This window comes from Mesitornis unicolor, unplaced genomic scaffold (genome assembly GCF_000695765.1).
Source record: "Mesitornis unicolor isolate BGI_N332 unplaced genomic scaffold, ASM69576v1 scaffold6953, whole genome shotgun sequence".
Classification (NCBI taxonomy): Eukaryota; Metazoa; Chordata; class Aves; order Mesitornithiformes; family Mesitornithidae; genus Mesitornis; species Mesitornis unicolor.
Window position 1 is genome coordinate 90,001 of NW_010173925.1, and position 27,561 is coordinate 117,561.

Genomic DNA, 27,561 nt, shown 5'->3' on the forward strand with positions numbered 1-27,561 from the left:
CTCATCATGGCTATTTTCTGGTGAGCTGAAGTATCTTGCAGAGAGATGTTCCCTCTCTAGATACGAATGTGGACTATGTCTTCCAACAACCTGTTCCTGATGGGTACTGCTTAGTTCTCTAAATTCTCTGTCATAAACTCCAGATTCTACCTCCCTGTGGAATGAGGGCCACTTTTTCACCAGAACTTTGAATTTTCAGTTGTCTTTTGTACAATTTATGACATTTTTGTTCTTGAGAATGCATATATTTAAGGAGCTGAGTGAAATTTATTGCCTAAGAAATATTGATATTATAAATTTTGCATTTGTTAACTTTTTGATACCATGTTACGTTTTGAGGTTCTGCTGTTTCATCTCCTGACTTCTTCTGAGGGCTGAGTTTAAGGGAAGTTATACACCCTCCTGTGCCAGTTGCAAGCGGATTGCTTTAATTCCTTGTGCATTTTAAATTGCAAACTATAAGCAGTTTCAAGTGTGGCTTCTCTCATAAACTGTATAGGGTAATTGCGTTGCTAAACAACTGTCGCATCTAATCTCAAAAACGTCGATTTCAATGAGTTTGCCAAGTCCATTATGATCTTTTACAAAAAGGACTCAAAAAGCCAAATTAATTGCTAGTGTAGGACAAGCACCATCGACTAAAATTGCATCAGCTTCTTCCAGGAGAATTCGACCTCATTTCGGCATAGCCTATTGTAACCAACGTTAGTTTTTTAGGAAAGGCTGGTAGCAATTTTTTGGTTACTGTTTGTAATTAATTCATACAGTAATAAATGCTATTGTCAGTGGAATTTCGAAGCATACGGAATACCAGCAGTGCTATAGACATAATTATTTGTCATATTTTACCGCTTTCTTCTTTTGCAAGAGATTGACAAGTCCTGAGGGTAGGAAGGCTCTGCAGAGGGACCTGGACAGCCTGAATCCATGGGCTGAGGCCAATTGTGTGAGCTTCAACAAGGCCAAGTGCTGGGTCCTGCACTTGGGTCACAACAACCCCACGACATCCTGGGGTGGATGAGAAGGGGTGGTTGTAGGGCAGAGAGGTTCTCCTGCCCCTCTACTCTGCCCTGCTCACACCCCAGCTGCAATCTTGTGTCCAGTGCTGGGCCCTCAGGTCAAGAAGGACAGGAACTGCTTGAAAGAGTCCAGCAGGGCCACAAAGATGATGGAGGGAGTGGAGCATCTCCTGCTGAGGAGCGGCTGAGGGAGCTGGGGCTCTTGAGCTTGGAGCAGAGGAGACTGAGGGGTGCCCTCATTCCTGGGGATCCATTTGGAAAGGGCAGTGTCAGGAGGAAGGAGCCAGGCTCTGCTCTGTGACAGCCAATGACAGAACAGAGAGGTTATGGAGGCGCCTTCTATGCAGCCATACAAAACCTGCATGGCCGTGTTCCTGTGTGACTGCTCTGGTGATCCTGCTCTGGCAGGGGTTGCACTGGATGAGCTTTCAAGGTCCCTTCCAACTCCTGATATTCTGTGATTCTGTGATCTGGTTGCTCTGTTGAGGCAATGTTTTTTAGCTGTTTCTACTTTGAAACTTATAGACATGATAGTTATTTTTATTAAAGATGACATGTTCATAAAACTCATTAAAAGGAGTAGAGTTTAAAATTAGTAAACAAGGACTGGGACTGCTACTTCAATTTACTGCTTCAATGGTGCTTCCAATTTCTGTCTTTATACTGACAGAACCTGCAAATCAAAATGTGATAGAAATGACCATTCATATAGACTGAAGTATCAGTGGGATAGACCAAGGCAGTCCAGATCTCTGAAGTATGCAATGAGACAACACACTGGTGGAGTATATTGTATGTATGTCACCATTCCACCTCTCCATCTCCATGCATAGGAACTGCATTGGAGGTTTTTGTGTCCCAGCAGAGGCAGCAGCAGGAACCCCTCTTCTTCCTGCGAGTTTACACCAAAGTATTGGTGATCTTCACTGGAGAGAGTTTTTGCAGGACCACCGGTGTCTCGCTTTCTCTGAAGCACCCAGCTATGGACAGTCACTGACTGGTACGGTCACTGGACATTACTGGTTAACTCGGCAGTAGTCTTTTGTCTCCTTCTGCAGGTAGGTTGGCTGTTTGCCCTCTTCACTCTTCCTCTGTGCTTGATGCTCAGCTGGGCTTTCCTCCAAACCAATTAAACACTTTGCCATCTAGTAATAGTACCCTGTGTACGTTAAACTGTATCCCAGATTTCATAGGAGAGTGCTTTTGCTTTCATTTTTCGAGATCTACTCTTGAGGTAACTCCCACTCAACAAGCTTTTTGAAAATATGCTAAAAAGTTGCCTTTGCTGATCAAAGTACACTCATCCAGAGTTTAACCTACAACTGTATCCTGTTAAAAAGTTTTCATTCTCTGCATTTTTGGAGCTTCATCTTGGAGATCTCTCTGTGCATCCATCAAACACTGTGTTGTCACAGAAACATCTCCGAATGACGATGTGTTTGGTGGAGCCCTGCAGCCTGTTTTTGCATGAGCAGACCGAGTTCCTCTCTCAGGAGCACTCACAAAAGGCATGGTTTACCAAAAGGCAGTAGGTGCTGAGGTTCTTGGAGTACTCAATGAAGAAAGAGAGAGATACTTCAGATTCAGTTAACAGGAGTGGTCTTGTTTATCTGCTCCAACTCACCTTGCGGAAACTGAAATATTCACTTCAGTGCCAAGACGTTATAGAAAGACTACATTTACTTCAAGCCCTGCTAGCAAGAGCTGTCATCAAAGACTCCGTTTCTCCTCAGTCACTTAATAGCAGCAGCTTCTCTTTTATTCTGTGCTCTTGGAGAACAGAACAGGAAGTGATAATCTCCTTGGAATACAGCAGGCACCTGTTTGATAAGTGGTAATTGCATTATTCCTGGAGGATTATCACAGTGGTGCTTGTTTCTTTGTAATGAAACTCCACTATATAAGCAGAGAAGAGCTTCACTAGAAAATGTATGAAAATCCATTGCAACAGATTGAAGGTGTTTGGGACTCTGTAAATAGAATTTCACTTAAAGTTAAGTGTATGGTAAGTGTGTGGTAAGCCCACCATGTAATAGCAGAGGAAAGCAACACAAAATTAAAGCATCACTTCTGTTGTTTTATATGTGAGTGAGAATGTTTGCTATTGCTAGAACTCGCTTGAGGTTTGTTCTGGTTGTGTGCAGAGCCTGATGTAACAGTCTCAAATGCTTCCTTTAAAAAAAGTGGTGTTTAAATAAATTTAAATTAGTCCATAGATAACTTTTTACATGCTTAGAGTGGAGCTCATCTGGTCCTCTGTTGGGAATTTTGTGTTAAAGTCCAATAAACTCTTCATAAAATGTGAAACCAAGAAAATGTTAGTTGATAAATCTATTTAATACAGATGACTTCCTCTGCCAAGCAAGAGAAAAGCTCAGTTTTCAATATCAACTGCATCAAATTCCTTTTCTAAACGTAGTTACTGCCCAGTGGTCAAAACGTAGACCTGAGACAGATTTGTAGCTCTGCAGACTTTACTTATGACATTTAATAAAACACTTTTCTTAAGCAACTCAAGCCTTCTCGTTTCTAAGACGCGGCCTGAGATTTGGTGCTGAACTTTCATAAAAGTCAAAGAAAGGTAGCTTCATGGCCTCAGCTGGATTTCAGTAGAAACTGGCTGGTTTTTTTTCGTTAGATAGCTAAGAAAATCCAGTCTAAAATGTTGGGCATGTTTCATGTTTGTTTAGTCCCTAGAGGTCTCAGAATAGAGAAACTCTCTATAAATACTTAATTTTTTTAGTGATTTATATTCTTTGTCTTTTGCTTGTCACACTTGAAACTATCATTTATCAACCAAGCACATTCAGAATGTAGTTATACTAATTGAATGAAATTAATGCATTTTTAGCTGCAACCACCCTAGCCCAAGAACTTACCATTTAAGAATATTAAAATATTGCTTAGTGTTAATAGTTTATTATTTCTAACTTGGAACCTTTTTCCTTTAATTAAGGAGGTTATGTACTAAGTGCTTTTAATTCTACTGATATAAATAGTTAGAGGCCTTTTTACAGATTCCAGGTAAGAGAAACAGAAAATAAGAAATAATCATCCTTTTTAGAAGCTCATTTTTAGAAGTCAGTACCACCATGTTTTCAAAGGCTAGCATTGCAAAAATCCAGTTCCTCAGAAAGTGATATTTAGGAAGAAGAGGCAGCATGAAAAGCCTATCAGTGTTTGAAGCATTTGTTGGAAGCAGTGTTGCTAGCACGACTGCGTGAACTCTGCCAGGGAATTATATAGTGCTGGAAACATATCCAGGCACTCTTCTGTTTGCCATCCAAAGCGTTGTACAGTGCTGCAAAGTAAATGGCATCCCACCATGGACCAGAAACGTGCCAAGTATTTGGCTGATACCCTTTGTGAATGCAAAGCAGTTCCCAAGATGTATCTGTGGGCAATATGTGATCTGGATGAATCAAATTGGTTGTTGGTTTAGGCTGTTGCTTACTATTTCACTTACACTTGTTTCCTACCTTAACAGTTTGTTTACCCGTTTTTTGTCTCTTCTGAATAGCAAAAAATAAGCGATTTGTGATCAAACTTAAACCAACAATAAGATAATACTCTCTTCTATGGCAATTACACAGTTACTTAAAGAAAATATCAGAAACCTAACAAACTCTGTGTTTCAACACAGAAACCAGCAAATGAAACAGGACAATGTTAGTACCTTAATTACTTTTCAGCCCTTACACTATGAGGATTTTTGAGGAAAGGATATATGGGAAGACAGATTAACTCTATTTAGTGTTTTTGCAATCATTACGAGTCTGAATCCAAGTGCAGCTGATTTTTTCAGTTGCTGTTCGAGTATCAAAAGTTAGGAGAAATATTACCAATTACCATAACCAGACTGCAGAGTGTGTGGTGCTCCACAGAGAACTGATGGATGGGTGGATTCTGGCCCTTTCCCACATTTTCAGGTGCTGGATGGATTCTTGTCCTTTTTCTTATAGACCTTTCCTTTTGTTTACCTTGATCCTCCTCTCATTTGGCAACATGAAATGGATGAATGCTTTGACTCCTGGTATTTGTTGTCACTCAAAGGCAGCCTCTCTGTAGCTTTAGAAAGGTTGGGAATCCTAATTTACCTTTGAGTAATGCTCTCTTAGTGCTAATAGATCTTGTTTTGGCGAGAGAATATGTATTTTTGGTTCCTGAGACACTCAGGAATGTGCAGTGAGTTACGACCTGTTCCTGGGCATGTATGTTTTATAGATCAGTTCACACAGGTGTACTTATTAATAAACTCATTTAACCAATTTACATGCATAAGTTTTAACCACCAAGTAATTAGTGAAAGCATTGCTGAGGAACTGGAAATTTGGGAAATGTGTCATTATTTGCATATCAGTATAAAGCAATACTAAATTAAAGAGTGCACGTTGTGACAAACATGAAGCTCCTTTACTGTTGCTTTGTCAGTGCACATTAGCATCAACTTGATGTGAAAGCCTGGCTTTCTCTGCATGAGCTGAAAATCCTAAGGCAGAGGTACACAATGAATCACCCAGAGTTTGGAGGCTCGCACGCTGAATTGCCTTGGGGTGCAGACTGAGGAAAGAAAAAACTGATGTAAAAGACCATTGAGAAAACGTATCAGTGGAAAGTAATTAACTCAAGATCCACAATTAGCCTCATGGTCTATACTTAACTGTGTTCCAGGTCTTTCACCATTTATTTAATTCTGTTACCCTGTGTTTCAAATAGCTGCAAATGGCTTGGCAGATTTTTCATCCCTTTTAATATTTACAGTTTTTGTCTAAGACGATTGAGCTCTGTAAGTGATCATGGGTATTTGTTTCAGACTCTCAAGTATATCTTTTTCTTAATAGAATCTGTTGAACAAGGAAATATTATTTTCCTTCTGTTTCCTTTAAATATATTTTTGGTTTGAAGCAACATTAAGTACTACGGTATCTGCCCTTCCACTTTAATTCCTAATTTGCCTAACTAGGCTTTAATCAATTGAGAAATAATCAAAACCAGGGATAATTTTCTCTTTCATTCAGCGAGCAAACGAGAGCAATAGCTTCACAGTAATACGGCGGTGATTAACAGCAACCGTAGCAAAAATTGGCATGCGTGTTTAACCAGCGTAACAGCGCTGGGTGTTCCCAAAGGACCGGGCACAACTTTTTCTCAGGCTCATACAGAGACTCTCAGCAGTGTTTTGTGAAGGTCACTTCATCGTGGCTGTCGCTGTGGGTCCAGCATCCCTCATCTGGTGTCTGGCAGACACAAGTGTCCTGCTCACGGTGCCATGGACTCCTCGCTCTCTGGCCTCCCTCCTCCCATCCCGTGTGCTCCTTATCCAGAAGTCCATTCCAGAGCATCCTCACCCTGCTGCTGCCTTCAGCACGTTGTGTAACCATCTTGCAGGGTTGTGCCCTTTTGCTGCAGCGGAAGGAGTAAGATGCATACAGTTAATATGCAGCCTTTTGGAATAACCTGTAGAACAATTTTGGAGAATTAACCAAAGCCATCGCTTAATCCTAACCTATGGAATTTATAAACTTGAAAAAAAACTTATTAAGATTTAAGACACTTTCTTCAAATATTTTTTAACTTTTGGGTTCTGTGTTTTAACTCTATAGCATTCCTTTGTGATTTTAATCCTCATTATAGTTCAAAGACCTACCATGGGAACATCACTGAAATCCTTGGAATGAATTTCCTACAACCTGTGTTGACAGGTTTAAATTACGTACTCTGACACTGTTCTTGTGGCTGGATTAGAAACTTTTTTCCGAGTTAAACCTGCGATAAGTAATTGTCACAGCGCGCTGGCACAGCGCTAATTGGAAGTGACGTGTCCGAACCGGCCTCAGTAACATGAAGAACCCTAACAGGTGTGAGGGGTGGATCTTCCCATGGGCCCTGCTGAACTTCTAACAGGGGAGAAACAGTAGAAAAAGTGAAATGAACCTTGAATAAAGCTGTCAGCAGTAATTATCTCAACAACACTTTGTGAGGAGTTAAAATAAGCATTGCTGATTTATAACCTGAACACACTCCACCCCAGAGATTTTTTTTCATCCAGTTAGTGTTTAAAAAGAAACGTTGAATACCTGTCAGGATTATTTTTTTGTGTGTGTGTATTGAAGATGCATAATGAAAATGAAGTTATTTTCCAGAGGAAGTTAATTTCAAGGGCTGTCAAATTTTTTTAAACTCTTCTGCTCATTTTAATATTTGTACAATAGTTTAAATAAAACAAACAAACCTAGAGCACACTTGACTGTTTTTCCCAGCTAATGCTATTTGATGTCAAAAGACGAAGTGGCTAATGTAGAATTACATCCACTTTTTATTGTTGTTCAAGGAGGGATAAGGGCTTACATGGTAGTAGATGCGCTCTGGTCTGTTGATTTACTCTTTTAAAATTACGTAGTAAGCTTGAATAGCAATGTCTTCTTGACCGGTATAGACTGAAGAAAGCCCTTCAGTTCTGCATGGTAAATCTCTCTGAGTCTTGTAGTTAATTTCATAGTACAAAAGAAGCCTTGTTTCAGTAAATTTCAAAAGAATGCATTTGATAGACTTTTTTTTTTTAATTGTAATGTACCTTCATTTTACAGAGGGATACTTGCTCGTTGTTGGTGTGATAACCTGTTTATGTATACATGTATTTCAGTATGGATAGGAGTAATTTTACAGTCTGTTACTAATGAAAGACTACTTGCTGGCTTTGAAAAAAAGAGCAAAGACAAAGATAAACATTAATTCACAGAAAACCTTTAATCTCCTGAAGTTTTAAACATTGCTTTTAAACCTGAACGTGCATGAATTCTTAAATCATACGTCACTTTGACTTTGTGAGATTATACACTGAAAACAAGATGGATAATTTATTGTGTAATCATTCAGTGATAGGTCATGGCTTTGGCCGTGTTGAGCACCCATTTGTTTCCAAGGAATGTAGTGAGCGTTTGTCTGAGCACAACGGGCTGCCCACTCGTTGGTAATAGTGCTTGGTTACACACTGAGAAGTAGAGCCATGGCAGGAGTGACCCAATATGGAGGATCTCTCCTTTTGTAGCATCATTTTTTTTTTTTTTTTTAAATTATGAGACTGTGAGTATGCTCAGAAATAGCATGGGTTGCCTGGGAGTCCACCACCTCCTTCCTGCATAGAATGATTGCTTTGGGTCTCCAGCAGGAAGTTGCATGGAGCCATTTGATACTATCGGAAGAATCGCCAAAAATTGCCAAAGAGTTCCCAAACTCATATTTCTTGTGCTTCAGTATTCATATTCAAGGGCTGTGCTAGATGCATTTACAAAACACTGTTTTCTTCTACTATTTGTATAACGGAAAACTTCCCACTCTTGCATTTCAAGTGTGGAAGCAAAGCTTCCTCTGCCTTCATTCACATGCACTACCTCTCCTCTCTCCCTTTTTTCCTTTGATTTTTCCCATATGCCGTATTAACTGCTATCTCCCTTTCACCACACAAATATTCCTTGCTTTATGTTTTGCTCACTTTAATCTCAAAAAGGATAGGTTACAAAAGAAAAATGGAAAATGGAAATGCTAGTGAGCTGGGAGCAACAGCCTCAGCTGTGGAGCAGCCTGGCCAGTCTTGCTCCACTGGTAAGCAACAAGCAGAATAACTTATTTTCTAGGCGTTTCAAGTAGATTGCTTTGTAATCTGTTCCTGTGTCTTTCTGGGGAGTAATGTTAGGTTGAACTGGTCTGCAGTCCCCTACATCGCCCTGGGATTCTGGCTTAAAGATGTGGTCAGGTGTAAAGCCTAAGGTCTGTGCCTTCATCTAGCCCTGCTGAAAAAGTATTTATCTAATTTCCCATTCTGCACAGTTCATATGGTGATCTTTATGAACAGGGAACTTAATTTGTCTAGTGAAGAGAGATAGATGACATCTTGTTAGACTAAGAGATATGAACTTGTTTGAATTCTTCTGAGATCTGCCCATCAGAAAGAGGGATTAGCAATGATGAATATGCCTTGCAGACATCTGAACTGAAGTCTGTCTAGGCCAAGAAGTGAGAAAATTTCTTGCTTATCACAAAGTTACCGACCCTAGCTTAAAGGGCAGAGAATGAGCTGAACCTAGAGATGTGGAAAGGCTCCTTTGCAGGAGCCATGCTCTTCAGCCAAAGTATAGAAAACTGATGAATTGTTTTGTCGTGTTTATTACCTTGCTGCCTTTGGTGCATTTGGGCTATGAAAGTGTTTGACACCTAATATGTCTTGTATCCAAGCTCAGCTTGTAGCGCCATATGCATATAGAGTATAATAGAAAAACTGGGACAGAAATGTTCCTTATCAAACTTTTTTGTTTCTTCTCAGATTTCGTATGGTTGTCTTCAAAAAAGACCAGGGTTTGTTTCCTTCCCTAGCTTCAAAAACATGCTGCATACCGACATCTGTAGTGTCATTGATGTTTATCAAGGAATTAGATTATGCAAGTCAGATAATGGAATAGAAAGTTTAATATGACAACTGAAATGCTTGATAAAGCTCCTTCTTCGCTCCTCCATCTTTATTTCCTCTCTTTCCTTATGAGGCAAGAAAATCATCATAGTAATTACTCCAACAAGAGAAAGGATCAAATTATATGGAACTGAAATTTTCACAGTGGAGACAGCTGCCAGTCATTGAGTATTTTGCTACAGGCTCTGTCCCAGGTTATTTTGAATAATGGAGCATGGTGTTTTATGACATGTACTCGGTCATGTTTGTTTCTTTATGCATTAGCCGTGTATCAGTGAGTAAACCAGTAAATGAAAAAACTGAGCAACTCATTTTGAGCACGGTGAAAGGGCTGTCGGAGTATTCGAAACAGGATTAGGTTTCAGTCTGTAGGCAACAGTGCATTCATTTCTGATTAAGAATTTTTGGTGTGATATGTGTGTATTACAAATCTTGACGTGTGCACTGCAGCCTGCTATGCAACCTCTGGAAAGAGCTCTTGTTCAGCTGATGGCCTCCTGATTTATAAATATTACTTTAGGATATAATTTCCGTATTTGTTAATGTATTTGTTTCTGACATGAAACCACAGCTAGCTAATATTGACAAGCTAGTTATGGTCAAAGTACTAAACAGCAGCCACAAATGTCTTAGGTTTCAGAGTTGGTATATGCTGTAATAATAACTAGGGTGGTGGTTAGAAGTTTGTAGTTGTGGTAGAATTCCCCTTGTTAAAGCAGCTCTGATTTGAAGACTCTTTGAGCTTAACATGAACTTCTGTTCTTAAATAATTAGGTAACTTTTTACTCACAATAACTTTACAACACTTTTGAAATACTCTGAATGTTGCTCGTGTACTGCTATTGTTTCCAGGGCTAAATAAAGCTTTTTGGGTTTCAAGATGTTTGTATAATCTCTATTGAAATTTTACTTCACAGGGTGAGTAATAATATTTTGGGCATGTTTGTCTGGAGATAAACTCGTTTTACTTCTTAAGCAAAGCACTGGTTGTACAATGAAGGCATAAAACATTCTCAAACCAGTACTGAGATAACGGGGAGCTGCTGCAGTTACTGACCTGTGGAGGTTGTTTATCCAGCCAGAACTCTGTGTTACAGTGCATGCTCACAGCAGATTTACCTGCAGCACAAACTGATACTCTGCGGGCTTGAGTGTTCCTCTCACTCAACAAGTGGTAAACAGGCATTGCCAGTTGTCACCAGAGTTAATATCGATACTCAGAACGTTAAGTGTACATCTGGAGCTGAGTGGATGGGGCGCTCTAAAGGTGCTGCGTTACAGAGAGACAGATGGGAAAAGGCACTGTGCTGGGCAGAGCACCTCGTCATCTTGGGCTAATTATGAGAGCTACAGCAAACAGCAATTAGAGATGCCAGCCTGCAGGATTTGGGATTAGGTAATCTGAGTGTTCCTTAACTGCTTTAGATTATAAAAACCAAAAGGCTAAATTATGCGCTAAACCCACCCAGCCCCACATTTGAATATATGCAAGTTTTAATTCTACCTGTTCAGCGTTATGGAGTCTGAAAGGATGTGTGAGAAAGCACGTACCTTTTTGGCAATTATGCGTGGAGCGACATCTTTGGGAAGGTTTCTTTCTGCGGCTTCTTCCATTTGGCTGTGCTAGTGAGTGCAGCTGGAAGTACAGTTTTACTTAACTGTTTTTCAGGGTGCTAGAACTGGAGGTCAGGTTAATAAGACTTCCTTTTGCCTAATATACTACAAGCTGACCTTGAGTAGGACTGGGAATTAGTCTGCTTTTTATGGGAAATTTATGAAGGAGAGTCAAGTATTGGAAAACATGCACTTTTTTGTACACCAGAATTTTGTTTGCTTACCTTATCTCTGAGTATTAAAGACAGAAAACATGGATTATTTTCCTTTACCTCAGGGGAAAATCACGCTGTGAGAATTCCTCCACTTAGTTTTCTGTTGAAGCAGATTATATACAGCCAAACATAGTTCTGCACTGGAAGTACAGCTAACTGAATAATTAGACTTGCGCATAGCAGTCAAGTAATACAGTAATTATGTTTCTTCTTATTAGCTTTTTCTTTTATATTAAGAATCCAGCAGGTGTGTCCACTGCAAGGTTTTTGTTCTGGTTTGGTTTGCCATTGTCAGGTAATGCCTGTTGCTTCACTTGCTGTGCCTGTGCAATTGGAATCCAGCATCGTTGATAGGCTCCTCTCTCTTGCTTATAGATCAAGTGTTCTGTCAGTTTTTTCTGATGCTTTGTAAGGTTTGTAGTTTGGCCTTTGAACTTCTGAGAACAAATGATCAAGAATCTCTAGTTTAGGTCCAAAAATAATGTTAGAAAAGAAAATATTTCGCTCCAGTGAGTTGCAAAGAACTCTTCATTCGAGGAGCTGAAAAGATATAGTTATTCTGTTACTGTGAATGGAATTATTTCTCATTTTAAGTGATCTTTTAAACAGTCAAAAGCTGTTTTCTAAAATTACAACTACCAGGTGATACAGCTGAAGGGCTATATATAATAACTTGCCCTGGTTGACAGGAAGAGTGGTAAGTTCCTGTATGCTGAGATAGATGTGTTAATGTACATTGAAGCAAACCAAACAAGCACAACTCCCACACACTCCAGAACCTCAAAACGCTCACTACTCTTGTAGCAATCAAATACTTAACAAAGAGCACAGAATAAATCAATATTCCTCCTTCCCTTAAACGTTATCACTTATGCATGCTTGTTCTCAGTGACTCTTGTTAAAAGAGCTACATCCTTCTTGAGAAAAGGGGTCCCCTGATGACGACCGTCCTGTGAACAGCACAACCTCTCAAGCCACGCCAAAGCAGGTCCATCACATATTTGTGAGACTCATCTTCTGTGAGGTGACACTGTTTGCAGATGTCTTGCCTACTGTGCCTGTGGGACTCTGCAGTTTCTGGGGCAGTTTTCCTCCTGTTGATGGGAATTCGATTTGCTCCAGACCTGGCTGATATGGAAGTTTTTCTACTAAAAATCGTTTACTATCTCGTAGCAATTTGGCAGGTCATTCTCCACCTCATCCCTCTGGAAAGGCCATACTTTGCAGTGATAAGTTCTGAGAGGATAATAACAGGCCTAATGGTTAAGTCTGTAAATGATGTGCTTCAAATGATGTGCCTGTTTTCCTACCATAATTGATTTTCTGAAGTATGTCCTGACTTAAATACAGGCACCTTCATGGCAAGAAGAGTTGTCTTACTGTTTTATTCAGATTACTGGATAGCTAGAGAGACCTGTGTCTGTATTTACATGGAGCCAAGGGTGAGCGTTTCCAAAATGACTGTGATAGTTGAGGATGAGGAAGAAGGTCTAGTTCTTTACAGATTGCAGCTTTAAGGTGGCCACTTTGGATGTCCAGCTATATTCTGTGAGGTATTAGAAAGCTTTTAGAGCTGGCCTTCATACTTTCCTCATTAGATGCAGTTGCCGTTAGAAGCCCTTTTGGAGTGCTGTTTTTCTCCATCAGTGTGTGGCTGAATACGAGGAAGCCAAATTGGTCATATCCAGTTACTGCTTCCTGGATGTAGTACACTGAGCTTGTAATTTTTGTATCAGCATTTCTAAGCAGAAAGAGTTCTGCAGCTGCAGCTCTCTGCTGATATCATTCCTTCGTGTTCATGCTATAGCTCATCCTTTTCAAATCTTCAGTGTCTCAGTTAAATATCCCTAGAGACGTACAAGTGTCTGAGTGTGCTCCTCTCTCTGTAATTTTGTAATTCTGCAAGACTGGGAATTAAGTTCCACCAAAAAGCTCTTTCTAGAAGATTGCAAGCTCATGAGACTATAGATTTGTAATTTTCCTTATTCTGAGCATGTGCTGGCAGCACTCTGGAGTTCCATGCTCTCAGTGATTTCTTTCCCTGCTGCAGACATAATTACATTATGAAATATTTGAAAAAATAGTCCTTTTAGATTGTTCTGAAGCATATTTCTAGAAGCTTCTACATAAAAATTATACTTTCTAACAGGAAGAATAATCTATTGTTTAAAGCACCTGGTCTCACTCTGGATTTGGCAAATATTTCAAGATTGTTCTGGAAAATTATTGGCAAAGAATTCTGTGTGTTAGAATCAGAAAAGATGTTGCTTAACTTTATCTCCCAATAGTTAATGCTGGCAAATGAAAGGGAAATAATTTTACACTGAACATTTAAAAATAGATTCAGTGTCTTTGTGTTGGAAAGCACAAGGGAGCATTAAGCTCATCTTTTTTTCTCTCTCTCTCTAGGTTGTAAAACTTGGTAGCAGTCTGTCTTTTAATATTAAAATATTACTTCAAGTATCTGTTGTGCGCTTTTAGTCTGGATCTCACCATTATGTGTTTGCATGCCAGTAGCGATCCTTTTGCCTGTTTCTGATTCGGTTGCACTTTCCACCTCATGGACCAGTGCTCGGCTGTGAGACTTTGTGAGCAGGAACTTGCACATGTGTGCATTTACAGTCTAGAAAAATGGAATAATCTTACTAATTTTTGTTTTAATGTATTATTTATTCAATAAGCTGTATAACCTATTCTTGGTACCAAGAGTCTTGTGTTTTTCAGTGTCTCTTTCTGTGCATGTGAAAACCATCTAGTTCAAGCTATAGTACTCGCATAATGGTGATTTTCATGTAGAAAAAGAAAATGTTCTGAAAAGTCAGTGACTTTTGAGTTTTTTGCACCATCAAAAGGGTTCATGAGCTGAGTATATGGGTAATCAGGTACTCGAGCTACAAACCAGCATTTTCAGTTTTGGAGCTGGTAAAAAGATGATGTCCATTCCCATGGGAAGATAGCTGCGACACCACGATTTGTCTGTCTAATGTACAGCAACCCTGACTGGGAGTAGGCAGATGCAGTATTTAGAAGGGAAAAGTGCTCCAAAAGCAGTTTGATATCTAAATAGTTCTTGCAGCTGAGACACTTCGGTGGGTGCTCCCGTCAGTAAATTAGCCCCTGTTCAAAATATCGGTAGAAGTTGAGGTTTGCTCTTCATGACTGAGCTGCCTGGAAAGCAATCCTTTGCTTAGTGTTGATATTTTTATAATTTCCAAAATAAAGATTAAACTTTCTGATGCAAGAGTCTCTCCTTTATCTTAGAATGAAGATAACTTAATTCTGGAGAAAAAAAACTCAAAAAAGCCGGAGGAGAGGGTGATTTCTCATACAAACGTGCACAAAACTCCCAACATTCCAGCAACTGTCGGGAGCAGGATGAAATGTGCTCTGATGTTGAACCCCTTCTGCTGTTAGCTCGTGTTTGAGAGACGCTTTGACACTATAATATAGGGTTGCAAATTGGAATTGCAACACCCTGCTATTGGGCCAAGTGATGAAGCAGCGCAATAACTGCTTGCTTGATCTTACCACTCAGTCTTTAATGTGTATGTAAAAGATATCGGGAGCCTTTCCAGGCATCTGTCAGGGTGTTTGATGCTGTTAGATGGGGAACTTCAATCTGTGTGTGGTTAGTGTGTGTATGTTTTACCAGTATTATATACAGTGTGGTAACTACAGGGCAAAGTTTCAGGTTTTATAACAGCTGAGTTTTGTTTATTATTAAAAACTTATAAAAATACTAATGAATCTGGTGGATTATTGCAGAGAATACTGTTCTTACACTCTTGTCACAGGAGTTTCACAGGTAATTGGTCTTGACCTGTATGTCATCTTTAATATTTCATTTGCTCCAGAGTATTATTGCTCACTTCCTTTAAGATGATAGCCAGGCTTTTTGTGCAGCTAAACTTCTGTTTAACCTTGCTATGAAAATGTGACAGTGGGCTAGTTCAGACAGGTTAACATTCATTTGGTAACCAGCCTGCTTAATCAGCCTGCTTCAACCTGCAGCAAATTAGATCTTTGTGAGTTCTAGCAGACAAGTGATAAAGTCATTCTGAATTATGTATAAAAGTAAATGGGGTATTTTCAGTGCTCGTGGCAGTAAATGAAATTTAAGGCTTATGATTGATTCTTGGGTTTTTGTTAGGGATGATTGAAGTTTATTTTACCTTAATGTTTTTACAGTTTAATTAGGAGGATGCTGTATTTCTGAAACACATAATGTGTCTCATTCTGTCCCCCATGAAAACAGTAATCATTTTTATAGGATCTAGAAAATCTTTCACTGCCTTCTGTGTTTCTTCTAAAGGAAGCATTAGAAACAGTATTTTAAACATAGAGCCAGAACTCCATGTTACTGTGAATTGTAAAGAGTTAAATACTTTGTCATTGCCAAAATGAACCAGCTATCTTTATTTAAGAACTATTCACTTTGTAAGTCTAGCCCATGTGATCAAGTCAGGGCTTAGGTGCTTCTGAAGACTCCACTTGTCATCAACCTCACTTGACCAGGACTGATGCACTCTCCAGAAGAGGGCAGAAAGCCAGATAAACGCTCATGCTGTATGAAGAAATGTGTGAAGGTGCTTGAAGGGCAAGGACGGCACAGATGGTTCTGATCGTAGAAGAGTGGACAATGCTTATTTTTAGTCATATTGATTAATACATTTTTAAATGCAATGTAGGATCAGATCTTCAAATATTATTGTTATTTGTTTGCAGACATTTGATAATTTTGTCTTTCAAATGACACTAGTTTTTTTCCATTTGCTGTCTTGCTGGTTTTAAGAAGAGATTTAGGCGTACAGCAACAGGCAGAAGCGCTACTGGCACTGGTGAATGAACATCTCTCTTGTCTGTGCTGGCTGCAGTTTTGCCAGCACCGTTGAGTTTGCGTGTGTCCTTGTTCAAATGAGAAACACGGCGCGTGCCTTTGACATTAATAGCAACCAAGATGGAGATGGACTCTATTTGTTTTTTAAGTAGCCATTGTCATTGTGTGTTTTACAATGTGTGCTGATAAACTGATGTTTCAAGATAGTATTTTTTTTTCAAGATAACTGTTTTTAATTAGTTGTATCAGTACCTATCGTTTTCATTTTGACATTTGCTTACTGATTAGGAAGGAAAAATGTACCTTTACTTCATCAAAGCATACCACTGTAAAAGTTACCATATACAAATAATGGTTCAAACTTCAGTACTGGTTTAGGAGAAAATAACAGTTCAAGACCGTTTTGAGTTTCCCGTTCCATTTAGTTTGTTTTGATACTCTGTGCATACACACCTGTAAAACTCAGTAGATGTTTCTTTGAAAATTTTTGTGTAAGCAATCATTTTAGTTTTTCAGACTGCTTTGTGTAATGAACTCAGTCTTCTGCAGTGCAGTCTTCAGTTTGAATCTCAAAGCAATCTTAAAAAATCCCCACAACCTTCAGTTGAGACTTTAATAAACGATCATTGCTCTGTTTGTAGATGACTCTAGCTGTATCGGGACTGACTTTTCCTTGCCATCGACTTACAGTTGGAAGAAGATCTTCACCCGTACAAACGAGGGAACAGTCAGAGGAGGTAAGAACATCATCTCTATCTTACCAGTATACTCTGGGAAGAAACAGGGAAAGCTCATTTTGCAATGGTCACCATCCCTTCTATGGTCAAATACGTCAGTAGAGTTGCACCTTAAAAGAATCAGTTTATAATTCCTGTGACATGTAATTGTGACAAAGTAAGGAACTGGGTAGATGAGTTGTGGAAGGCAAAGAGGAAAAATAAAGTAAGCAAGCCACAGTAAGCATTGAAAAATACTCCAAATTAAATAGAAAGTTGAAACATAACATCTTTAGTATTAGTAGAAAGAGATATTTGTAAATGGTATAAATTCCTATTTTGTTGCTTCTGACTGTTAAAATTTCCAATACCATCGTCCTTCCTCAAAATGAATTTAATATAAGCAGTTTCGCATTTTCCACACACTTTTCTTACCTTTTGTTTTGAGAACTGTAGCTCGTGAGGTTCATCTTGCTGCACAAAAAGGATGTGGTTTAATCTGTTCAGCTCGCTTGAGTTGGCAGGACATCGCTGTGAGGTATGGTCGGGATGCAGGCCTGGGTGTGTGCTGTTGGATAGTCGTTAGAAGTTCGAGGATGGTCAGACGATGCAGTTCGAGCTATACCTGAACCACTTAATAACTACCTTTTACCCTGCTGTTTTCTCCTGGGATCTACCAGCAAAATTATGGATCACTGCTGCTTTAATTCATTCAACATGCAGTAGTCTAGTGTGCCAAGTTAGGACGATGGGTGCTAAATTTGTTGTCGGAGGTTGCAATGCATAGATAGGTACCTTTCCACGAACTGTCCCCCGCCATGCAAGTATTCCCAAAGTAGATTGTATCTGGATGTTTAAAATTATTGTTAGATTGAGTGACTTTTCTCACTCTTTCTTATGCAGTTAAACCAGCTGAAAAATAGCATTAACTTTGGATAAAATTTGCTCAACTGTGTGTATACAGAGAAGGTTCCTTAGTTGTTTAATGATGCATTTTGTTACATAATATTTCTCTGTCAACCAGACTTCTGTTAAAAATTAGGTAATATTTCTAAAAAGCAGTCTGATAATACTGTATGAAAGGCAGTATATCAAGTGTTTTTATAGAAATGTGTAAGTATTTTTCACTAGGTATGTATTACGTGTTTCACTTAAGTTCCTATCTGTAATGGATTTATGGTGGATTTTGTTTTTTCTTTTTGTGTGGCAGTGCACTGATGTTCATATGGTTAGTGACAGTGATGGAGATGACTTCGAAGATGCTACAGAGTTTGGAGTTGATGATGGAGAAATGTTTGGAGTAGCATCATCTGCCTTGAGGAAATCGCCAATGAGTGAGAGTTTACCATTAATTTCCAATTAACCAGTGAATGTACAGCAGTAGTGAAGGCAGAGAGGTGTGATGGCTCTGCATAAGATAAAGAGAAGTGTCTTTTGAGGAGAATGTTAGAATTGTTTGAATGTCACGTCTGATGGATGTATTGAGTGAAAATTCTGCAAACATAATTGGCAACTATGAAAGGGTCTCCCCATGGAGGAAGTTTTCTAACCTTATGTTTTAGCTTACTCTTGAAGAATAATAATTAAACCTAGAGAAATTATGATCTCGGACCAAATACTCTGCTTCCCTGTTTTGAAAATTCTGCATATTTTGACTTCAGCATCTTTTAGTGGTAAATATTTTTAGTCATTTACATTAAACAAGTTTCTCGGTGATTATTTGCCATTGAATTATGAAAAGGATTGAGCAGGAGCAGTCAGTTACCTCCTATATGCAATTCTGTATACTGTTTACTTTAGGCTTGCATTAGTGTTATTACCTTTGAAGTTTTTTGACAGTAAATACGTGTAATAACATGGAAAACTTTTTAACATTATATATACAAAGTTTAAAAAAAAAAAAAGAAAGAAAGTAAAAGTAACTAGCAATATGATGGGTCAAGTCTTTCAAGCCAATCCTTTCATGTTAATGTATTAAAGTAAGTCCAGAGTGTTAACTCTGAACAAGCGATATATCACATTACACTGGGCCTGAGGATTTTACTGTTTGGAAAGCCTGAATATATTCATGAGAGCGTCTAGAAATTTCATGTCTTTCCAAAGGTTCATAGTTGATAGTCTTTCATGAAATTTATATGGTGTCTTGGTAACCACTTCAGTAAGCTGTCAACGTGAAAACTCTATGAAGCAAATGACCTTGCATATTAAAATCTGTTTCCATAAGGTTGCATTTAATTTATGTTTTTCAATTTTTTAAGTGCCAGAAAATGCTGAAAATGAAGGAGATGCCTTATTACAATTTACAGCAGAGTTTTCTTCAAGGTAAGCTTGCCTAATAACTGCAATTCTTGTTACAGACTAAGTAAAATTTACTAAGTAATGAAAATAAAAATAAACTAAATGTACATATTTTCTTGTGGGATCATAGCAGATTTATGCGTCTAACCTAATCTGATTTATTGTAAGCTTAACTTTGCTAGAACTGTTTCTGAAATAAAATTATTTCTCAGTCCAAATTAGAGTGACAGATTCTTGCCTTATTTAATTTGCCACTAATTAATATAATTACTTAATTATGTAAGTGTCCAGGAGAATGATAAAGACTGATTATGTATACCAATTTTATTTTGATATATAGGAACAGAAAACCTGAAACTGTTTAATACTGAAAAATATATACAGACTTGCAACAAGAGTTTTCACAATAATGAAGTGGTTGGATAACTCTCTACTCTTAAAAAATATAGAAATGCTGCTTTTTAAACTTTCTACCACCGAATCATGCATTGTTAAACAGTTACCACGTTTCATCAAATAGAAGCTGCAAACTAATATACTCAAAGTTATGCGGTTTATATGCCTTCTGTTTTCACTCCTCTGTGATGAAATGTTCATTTATATATGAGATGCATTAATGTGTAATACAAGAATAGCCTTCAATTAACCTTTAAGAATATAATAAGGAGATTAGATAAGTTATGACTGAAAAAATATAAAGAACTTGAGGTGCATGTAAACAGAAGGTTTTTATGATAAATTTTGTAAGGTTAGTTACTTTGAGCTTTTGAATGTAGTGGGACAGATGGCTTTTAAAGGACAGAAGGGAAGTATTTAGAGGTGTATTACTTCATCTTTCTAAAGATTTAGCCAATGCATTATATTTACAGAATATACAAAGAGGTGGAGTATTGAAATTACTTATTTTCAGCATTTTTTATTAATTGGAAATTTTATCTCAAATAGATATGGTGACTGCCATCCTGTTTATTTTATTGGATCATTAGAGGCTGCTTTTCAAGAAGCCTTCTATGGGAAAGCTAGAGATGTAAGTGTGTATTAAAACTACATTTTTAGTATGGGGGGAAATGGAAATCGCTGTAAATGTTTCATCTTCATTTTAAAAAAGGTAAACTACATTTTGGAGTTATCTTGATTTATTGTTTGTGAAGAGCTGTGCTTGTTTAGTTGACTGACTAAAGTACCTGCCTTGGTGGTTGTTGAAATTACAGTGGAAAGCTCATGCTGCTTAATCATTCTGGGTGTATTTTTATTGGAATCCTTTAGTCATCAGAGCTTCTTTTTTTTCCTTTCCCCCTCCCTTTCCTTTTCTTCCTGCAATAACGGTGTCCTAGCACCAGATAAGTGTCTGCAAGTCTTGTGGTTGACAAGTTCAACGTTGCATGTTGGTAACTGCTTTGGAGGATGGCTAATGAAATTGTAAATTTAAATTGAAATGTGTCTGAAGTACACTGCACTTTTTTTCCTTTGTACAGCCTTTATCTGCCAAGTAAATTCCAGTACTAAGGTTTGGTTATTTAGTTTTCATGTACATCCAACCAGACATCTCAGGTTTCTGTTATTCCATGCACAGTTTTAAAATCAGTATTTTAATAAAAATAGAATGGGGATAGTTTATTTAAGTTTTGGTGACTTGAATTCACTAAGGAGAAACCCAAACCCCTGCATAATTAAGCATAGATAAAGCTGAAACACAAACAAGAAAATCATGCTGTTTAAATTTACTTTTTATCATCTAGGTAGATATTTAATTTTAAAATGAAGAGAATGTTTTGGCTTCCTGCAGCTATTGGTGTTGTAGGGAACAGCTATGTTATGTTAGGGGCTGTTATGAGAAGTGTGCAGTGTTATGTATCCACACTGTAGCTCAAGTTAACACGTGCTTAACATGTGTGCACAGATAGTTTTCTTGCACTCTAAATTTAGTGAATATTTTCATATCTTGGGCAGATTTCAGAGCATAAATAGATACAGACTAATTCAATGCAAACTATTAGTTCATAATAACTCATTAAAGTGGACTTTAATGCATATTTAAAAGAAATAAAATTATTAATTCAACAAGAAAAGTGAATTAGGAAGTTCACTTTGTGTCATTTCATCAGAAATACTTGACAATGTGTCAGTATAATAATGGACAAGAGCCCATTAGGAGCTTTCATAAATATTATATCTATACATGTGATATTTATGCAGTGCAATTATTTAGGTTTTTAATACTCAAAGTACTTAAAATACTACTTACATAGTGCATCTGAAATTCTTAGCAACTTACATTTCTAATATTTTGCAATGTATTGATACCAGATCCTCATCAGGATAAAGTTATATCTTTACGACGGTATTATTTCTGTAGCTCTTTCTTCCCCCGCACCGCCCACCCCCAAATATTGCCTTAATTTTTGAGAACAATTCCCTACAACTGCCCTGTGGAATGACACTTTTATTGTAACATTCTGATTTAAAACAAAGGACAATGTATAAATGCTGTTTATTTTTAGTGCATTTTTCCTGTTACAGACAAGTTTTTTCAGTCCTGCCTCCTGGAATTCGTAATTGAGTAAAGAGATAAATTATTTTATATCTTTATAATTGCATTTAATAAAATAATATGTGTTTCTGTATAAGAAAAAAAAGCTTAGGAGAAATTGCAACCTGTATGTCTTGTCTTCTGATTTATACTATGCAGGGCACTTAATTTTACCAGGGCAACAGATGAGCTTCAGGCACCAGCATTCTTCACTTGAAGTGAGAAATTGAGTTCCAAGAGTAAATAAAAACAAGATTGAAGGTTTAAATCCTCTGCTAGGCTTTTTGAACTTATATACTCATTAAATGTTTATTGGAGTGGTGGGATTACGAAGGATTTGGGTAGCTTCATCAACTGGTATATACTTAATCACTAAGTAAAACACTACATTTGATAGAGTGTTTCTCACGATGCCACACTCAATCCATCTTAATGAAAACCGCTTCAAACTGATTTAATTTGAGAGCACTTGGCAGCTTGAGTGCTCAGAGATCTTAGCCTTTTCTTGACAAATTCTCAACGCTGTCCAGAGCAGAAGGTGCACTCTTAGAGTTTGGATCTAGTGAGACAGCCATCAGCTATGTTTTTAATTTATATTGTGGGTAGTTTTTCAAAAAACCCCAACCATTATACATGAATTTTTTGCAGAAATATTTTGATTTGGGTTATTTTAAGAAAATTAACTTATGCCAGAACATGTGTTTTAAACACAAATTGTGAGTTAAAATTATTTTTAAGAAAATAGATGTTCTGTTAAATCTTAATGCCTTTTCATGTGTTGGAAAGGATGGTGATTCATAGTTGTTTGAGAAAATGTTACTTGAAAAAGAAATACCTTGTAAAAAAAGTTTAGATGTTTGTCTGTTACTTATGTTTTGTTTAGCTTTTATTATCATAGCATTTCATTTTGATTCTTTAGATTGTTAAGACTGACATACATGATGGGCATCTTTTTTCCTTTAGATCAATTGCCACCATGATAGTGCCAGTTTTAGGTAGGAGGGATGGAAAAAGGTCAAATGTAGCTCTGCTTTAAACCTGTATATCTCTTTAGCACAAAAATACAATAGCCAAGATATAGAGCTCTGCCTTTTCCAACCAGTGTCCCTGGCAATGAAATCCCCAGTACCTCCTGCAGCCTGATGGCTAAGGGCATTGTATGTTCATTCCCAAGGCTTATTGTATATATAATACAAGAAAATGTTTTCCTTATTAGTTTTTTTTTAATTGAGTCAGGAAGAGAAAGAGAGACAGAGGTTTATTAAAATAACAAATAAGTTGTTCTTTTGTGAAAGCCTTCCTCTACTTATTGTGGCAATTAGAAAGAATTCTAATTTCTCTGTTATATTAGTTTATGGAGAACAAGCTTACTCTTGTTCAAGTAGCTACACTATCATAGAAAAGGCTAGAAAGATGCCATGGAAGAAATTTTATAAAGGCCAGTTTTAAACCAGATGTTTGGGGGTGATTTCTTTGTGCCTGAAAGCAGTTTGTGGGTGCCTTGTGAAACATCAGAGGAGTTTATCCTAACTTAAGGTGATATTGTTATTAATACAGGATCTTAATCGCTATATTGAATCTCACTCAGCTATTTATTTGAGTAAGACTCAAGTATTTTCTTTTATTGGAGTTTGTTTGCCTTTTCATTTTTATAGGTGGTTGCTACTCTTTTATTATAAGAAAGAACAAAGACATCTGCTTTACCTTTTCAAGAGCTCTTATCTTTATATACCTCTGTCAGATCACCTCCTGCCCCTCTCTCAACCTTTCTGCCCACTGAGTTTTAATAAATATGTGAAACATCTCCTTTAGCACAGATGGGTATTGTCACCTCAATATATATTCCTACATACTGAAAATAAACCATGTTTTTCTTCTCTTTGACTTCTGTCTTTTAGGTTCAATTTAGTGGCAGCACCATCCCTCTCACATATGGGTACTTTATTTCATGAATACCTAGAAGAAAGTATGCTCCTTCCATGATTTGGCGTGTTCAAATAAGAACTTTTTTTTCATGGTAGCAGACTATTCCTTCGTACGGGGCTTTCTGCAGTATCATTTTTACCTGTGTAACTCAGAAAACTGTCCCTTGATATTATTTCAGCTAGATAAGTTCATGCTGAACTCAATACAGAAGAAAGATTCACAGACATTAATTCTGATTTCTGTTAGAGCACGTTATAGAAGCAGCATTGGCTACTCTTCAGTCATCTTGTCTCAGAAGAGAAATTTGAAGTCTCTCTTTTAGATGCTACCTTAAGTAGAAGAGAGAGGTTGTGCTGAATCCCAGTTGCAGAATGGCTTTTTGGTTTAGTCTTTGTCATCTTTTTTTTCCCCCATTTATTCCCTAAATACTGCAGAGTCATGTCAAGGAGTACAGTTTCATCACCACATTTTACTCTGACTCCAGACACTTTTCAAATCAAGTCAAATTGCTACCCCTACTTTTTATAAGGGGCTTGATCGTATTCTGTGTCCTAGATGCGCTTTGAAAAATGCATCTGTAGTTGAGCTGTCTGAGGGTTCTGATGGAGAAACTACTACTTTACAGACTGATTAAGTATAAATAACCTGAACACTAATCTACAGGGTCTGGCTGAAACTGTAGAGGAGACGTTTAGAAGTTTAACTCGGTTCCTGGGAAGAGTAAAGCAGCTATGCTACTGTTAGATGTCAGTACATAAATTCCAGTTAAGTCCTGTGTGAGTCACCTACTTTTTTTTTTTCCCCAGTCTTGCCTGATGTGTGTGTTAGCAGTTCTGTCCTTTCATTCTGAAATTAATTCTGAACTTGTGGGTAATTATTGTTTAGAAATTTTTGCTACAACATACCAGCTTACCAGTCTCGCCGTGTGCCTACATGCCCTTTATTCTGCTTCACCTTCATGAAGGATGAGTCCTGAGTATGGGTCTCTCTTCAGTTTTCTCTGTACTTGATATTAAATAATGAAAGTTTACAGAAATGATCTGCCACATTCTACATTTCCTTCTCTTCAAAGCCTATCATTTGTAGATCTTATTTGAGTTTGGTTTTAATTACTGGATATTCTTTGCATTATGTAAGTTATCACTACAAGTTCAGTTGACTGAAACAGAGATACAACAGTATAATAGGATCAAATATTTGGGAGATGGAAGTAGACTAAATCAAGCTTAAAATAAAACATCCTTACCTGGGAGAATGGTTAGCCATTTGAACGGTTTACTGTGGTTCATATGGATTCTCCATCACTGATGTTTTTTTGAGACTAGATGTTTTACTGAAAGATAAAATTACTGAAAGATTAAACTAAGAATTGGTTTAGGGATGTCTTACACCATGTATAATACAAAAGACCAGATCAGAAGATTAAGGGGATCATCTCAGTCCCACTTTAGGAACCCATGGGGTATAGTTGAGTTCAGATCCTCTTCTACAAAGCTGGAGGCTGGTTAGTGCCCTTTGTCGCTCTGTTCTTGGTGTCTGTCTCCTTTCTTCTGACTGGTGCAGGGAAATTCAGTAATGCTTATCTGCAGCAGGTTCTGTTCTGCTGTGTAATACACAGACAAGGCTTCCTATGATTCTCCATCTGCCCTATATCCTGCTTTGATTCTTTTTCAGAGTGGAGTAAATTCAAAAGCGTATTGCCTTGGTGTTATAGGTTTGCATTCTGCTTAGGGAAAAAAGGATTGTGTGTGATAGAGTAGCTGTGTTCAAGAAGGCTGATTGTAAGATCTCCGAGATCACCCTAGGTGGATCAGATTGTACACTTCAAAAGCTTAAAGATGTGAAAATGTGTCCCTTTGTTAATTTGAATTAGCTCTCACTACATAAAACCTGAAGGAAAAATTAAGATCTTGATTTGTTAGCCTACCTGCCTGAAAGAATGTTCATGCCTCTAGCCGATGTTACATAGTGAACATTTTATTCTCAGTCGTTGCTTGAACTCGTAAGCCTGACATTCAGAAATGACCATTCAGCTCTGTGGTTTTGCTGACCCTTATGACTGTATTGCTCTTCTCATTTTAGTTTATATTCTTCTGAAGTATCATTCGCATTATTAGGAGCTGGCAGAGAAGCTTGGATAGTCATTACTCAGTGATTATCAATTTAGTCGTTCAACCTCATGAAGATCTGTGTTTCTTTCTGCCTCAGTGCCTGCTTTTCCTTCATTTCACCTAATTCTGTACAAAGTTCAAGGACAGGAACTGTTTGAAAGAGTCCAGCAGGGCCACAGAGATGATGGAGGGAGTGGAGCCTCTCCTGCTGAGGAGCGGCTGAGGGAGCTGGGGCTCTTGAGCTTGGAGCAGAGGAGACTGAGGGGTGCCCTCATTCCTGGGGATCCATTTGGAAAGGGTAGTGTCAGGAGGAAGGAGCCAGGCTCTGCTCTGGGATGTCCAATGCCAGGACAAGGGGCAATGGTCCCAAGCTGGAGCACAAGAGGCTCAAGCTGAAGATGAGGACAAACTTTGTCAGTGTGAGGGTGCAGAGCATGGCCCAGGCTGCCCAGAGAGGTTGTGGAGTCTCCTTGTGTGGAGACACCCAAAGCCCTGGCCGTGTTCCTGTGTGACTGCTCTGGTGATCCTGCTCTGGCAGGGGTTGCACTGGGGGAGGAGCTTTCCAGGTCCCTTCCAACTCCTAATGTTCTGTGTTTCTGTGAAATTGCATTAACCTTTCTGAAGCTCCAAATGCAAAAATGGCCAAGTGGACAGCATAACCATTTTGTTATGTAGAACAGATCTTTAATGTGTTTGTCTTGTGTGGGATTGTACATGCACGTTAGATCTCTTGGTCAGTTTATGTGGTGGGAGGCTGCTATACTTTGAACAATGTGGCAGAGAGGTTTCGTGATGCAAGGCTACAGCCAGGAAGACTGTGCCTCTCAGAGGGGTGCCCTGCTGCAGTACAGCATCCAGGCACTATGAAAAGTACATCTCTTGATGGGGTAAGTTCCTGAAGTCCTAAGGCCTTTGGAAGTCCATCAGCTATTCAGTACTTAGAAACTTTTCAGTATCCCATAGAGATACTAGCCCATAGGGGCTAGTTAAAGTTCTTGCCCATTGGATTTTTTTTTCTCAGTTAAAATTTTATGCTAATATGTAACCCCTGAGTCATCTTTTTTTAAGAAAAAGAATTTTTTAAGAAGTCCGACACAGAACACACTAGTGCTCCATTAGTAGCTCTTATGCTCCTATGGAAGTCAAGACTGTTGAACAGTTTATTAAGCCTATTTTATTAATCTTGACTAAAAAATTCCCAGTGTTAGTCATCATAGAATCCTAGAATTTACTCTGATTTTTCAAAGGCTTGAAATAAGCCCAACAAAAACCTGTTTATAAATAGATACTGCATGGGTTAGTAAACAAAAAAACACAAAACAACAGCAACAAAACGAACAAAAACCCAACCACACAACAGCAACAACAACAAACTCCAAGCCTGGAGCCTTTTGCAATAATGCATTTTTCAAAGGAAGAAATATCCCTGGCTTCCACTAAGATTTTTCAAAATAATGTTTCAGCACTTCAGTTCCTTCTGCTACTTTTCATTTGTCCTAGCAGTATGCCTGTGAGTGACCTTAACATTTTGGATGAATTATGGGACGCAACTCCAGTCTTTGATATGTGATGGAGTTTAGTCTTTGCATGGTGAGATTTGTTGATGCAACAAAAATTACATTCACTTGTAAAGTAGCTCAGTATAAACATCTATTGTATATGTGCCTGTTTTGTTTACTGAAATTTGTCCCTAAATCTTTAAGCCTATAACTGTACGTATTTTGAAACATTCTGTTGTATGGAATCTCATATTTAACAGTTTCATGGGGTTGTTTCTTTGGAAGTAAAAGTGTTTCTCAAGAGCCTTTTTTTCTACCCTCTCCCAGTGAAA

General features: G+C 38.1%; 1 protein-coding gene across 1 annotated transcript in view; it reads left to right on the forward strand.

The window, feature by feature from the left end:
- Nucleotides 1-27,561, forward strand: part of FAF1 (Fas (TNFRSF6) associated factor 1) — a gene marked incomplete at its 5' end in the record, with an annotated part of 148,045 nt that overhangs the window by 75,066 nt on the left and 45,418 nt on the right. The window contains 4 exons of the mRNA XM_010180871.1: nucleotides 16,791-16,886; nucleotides 18,076-18,199; nucleotides 19,124-19,187; nucleotides 20,109-20,190. Of these exons, the coding sequence (XP_010179173.1) occupies nucleotides 16,791-16,886; nucleotides 18,076-18,199; nucleotides 19,124-19,187; nucleotides 20,109-20,190 (366 nt within the window). The remainder of the gene's footprint in view (nucleotides 1-16,790; nucleotides 16,887-18,075; nucleotides 18,200-19,123; nucleotides 19,188-20,108; nucleotides 20,191-27,561) is intronic.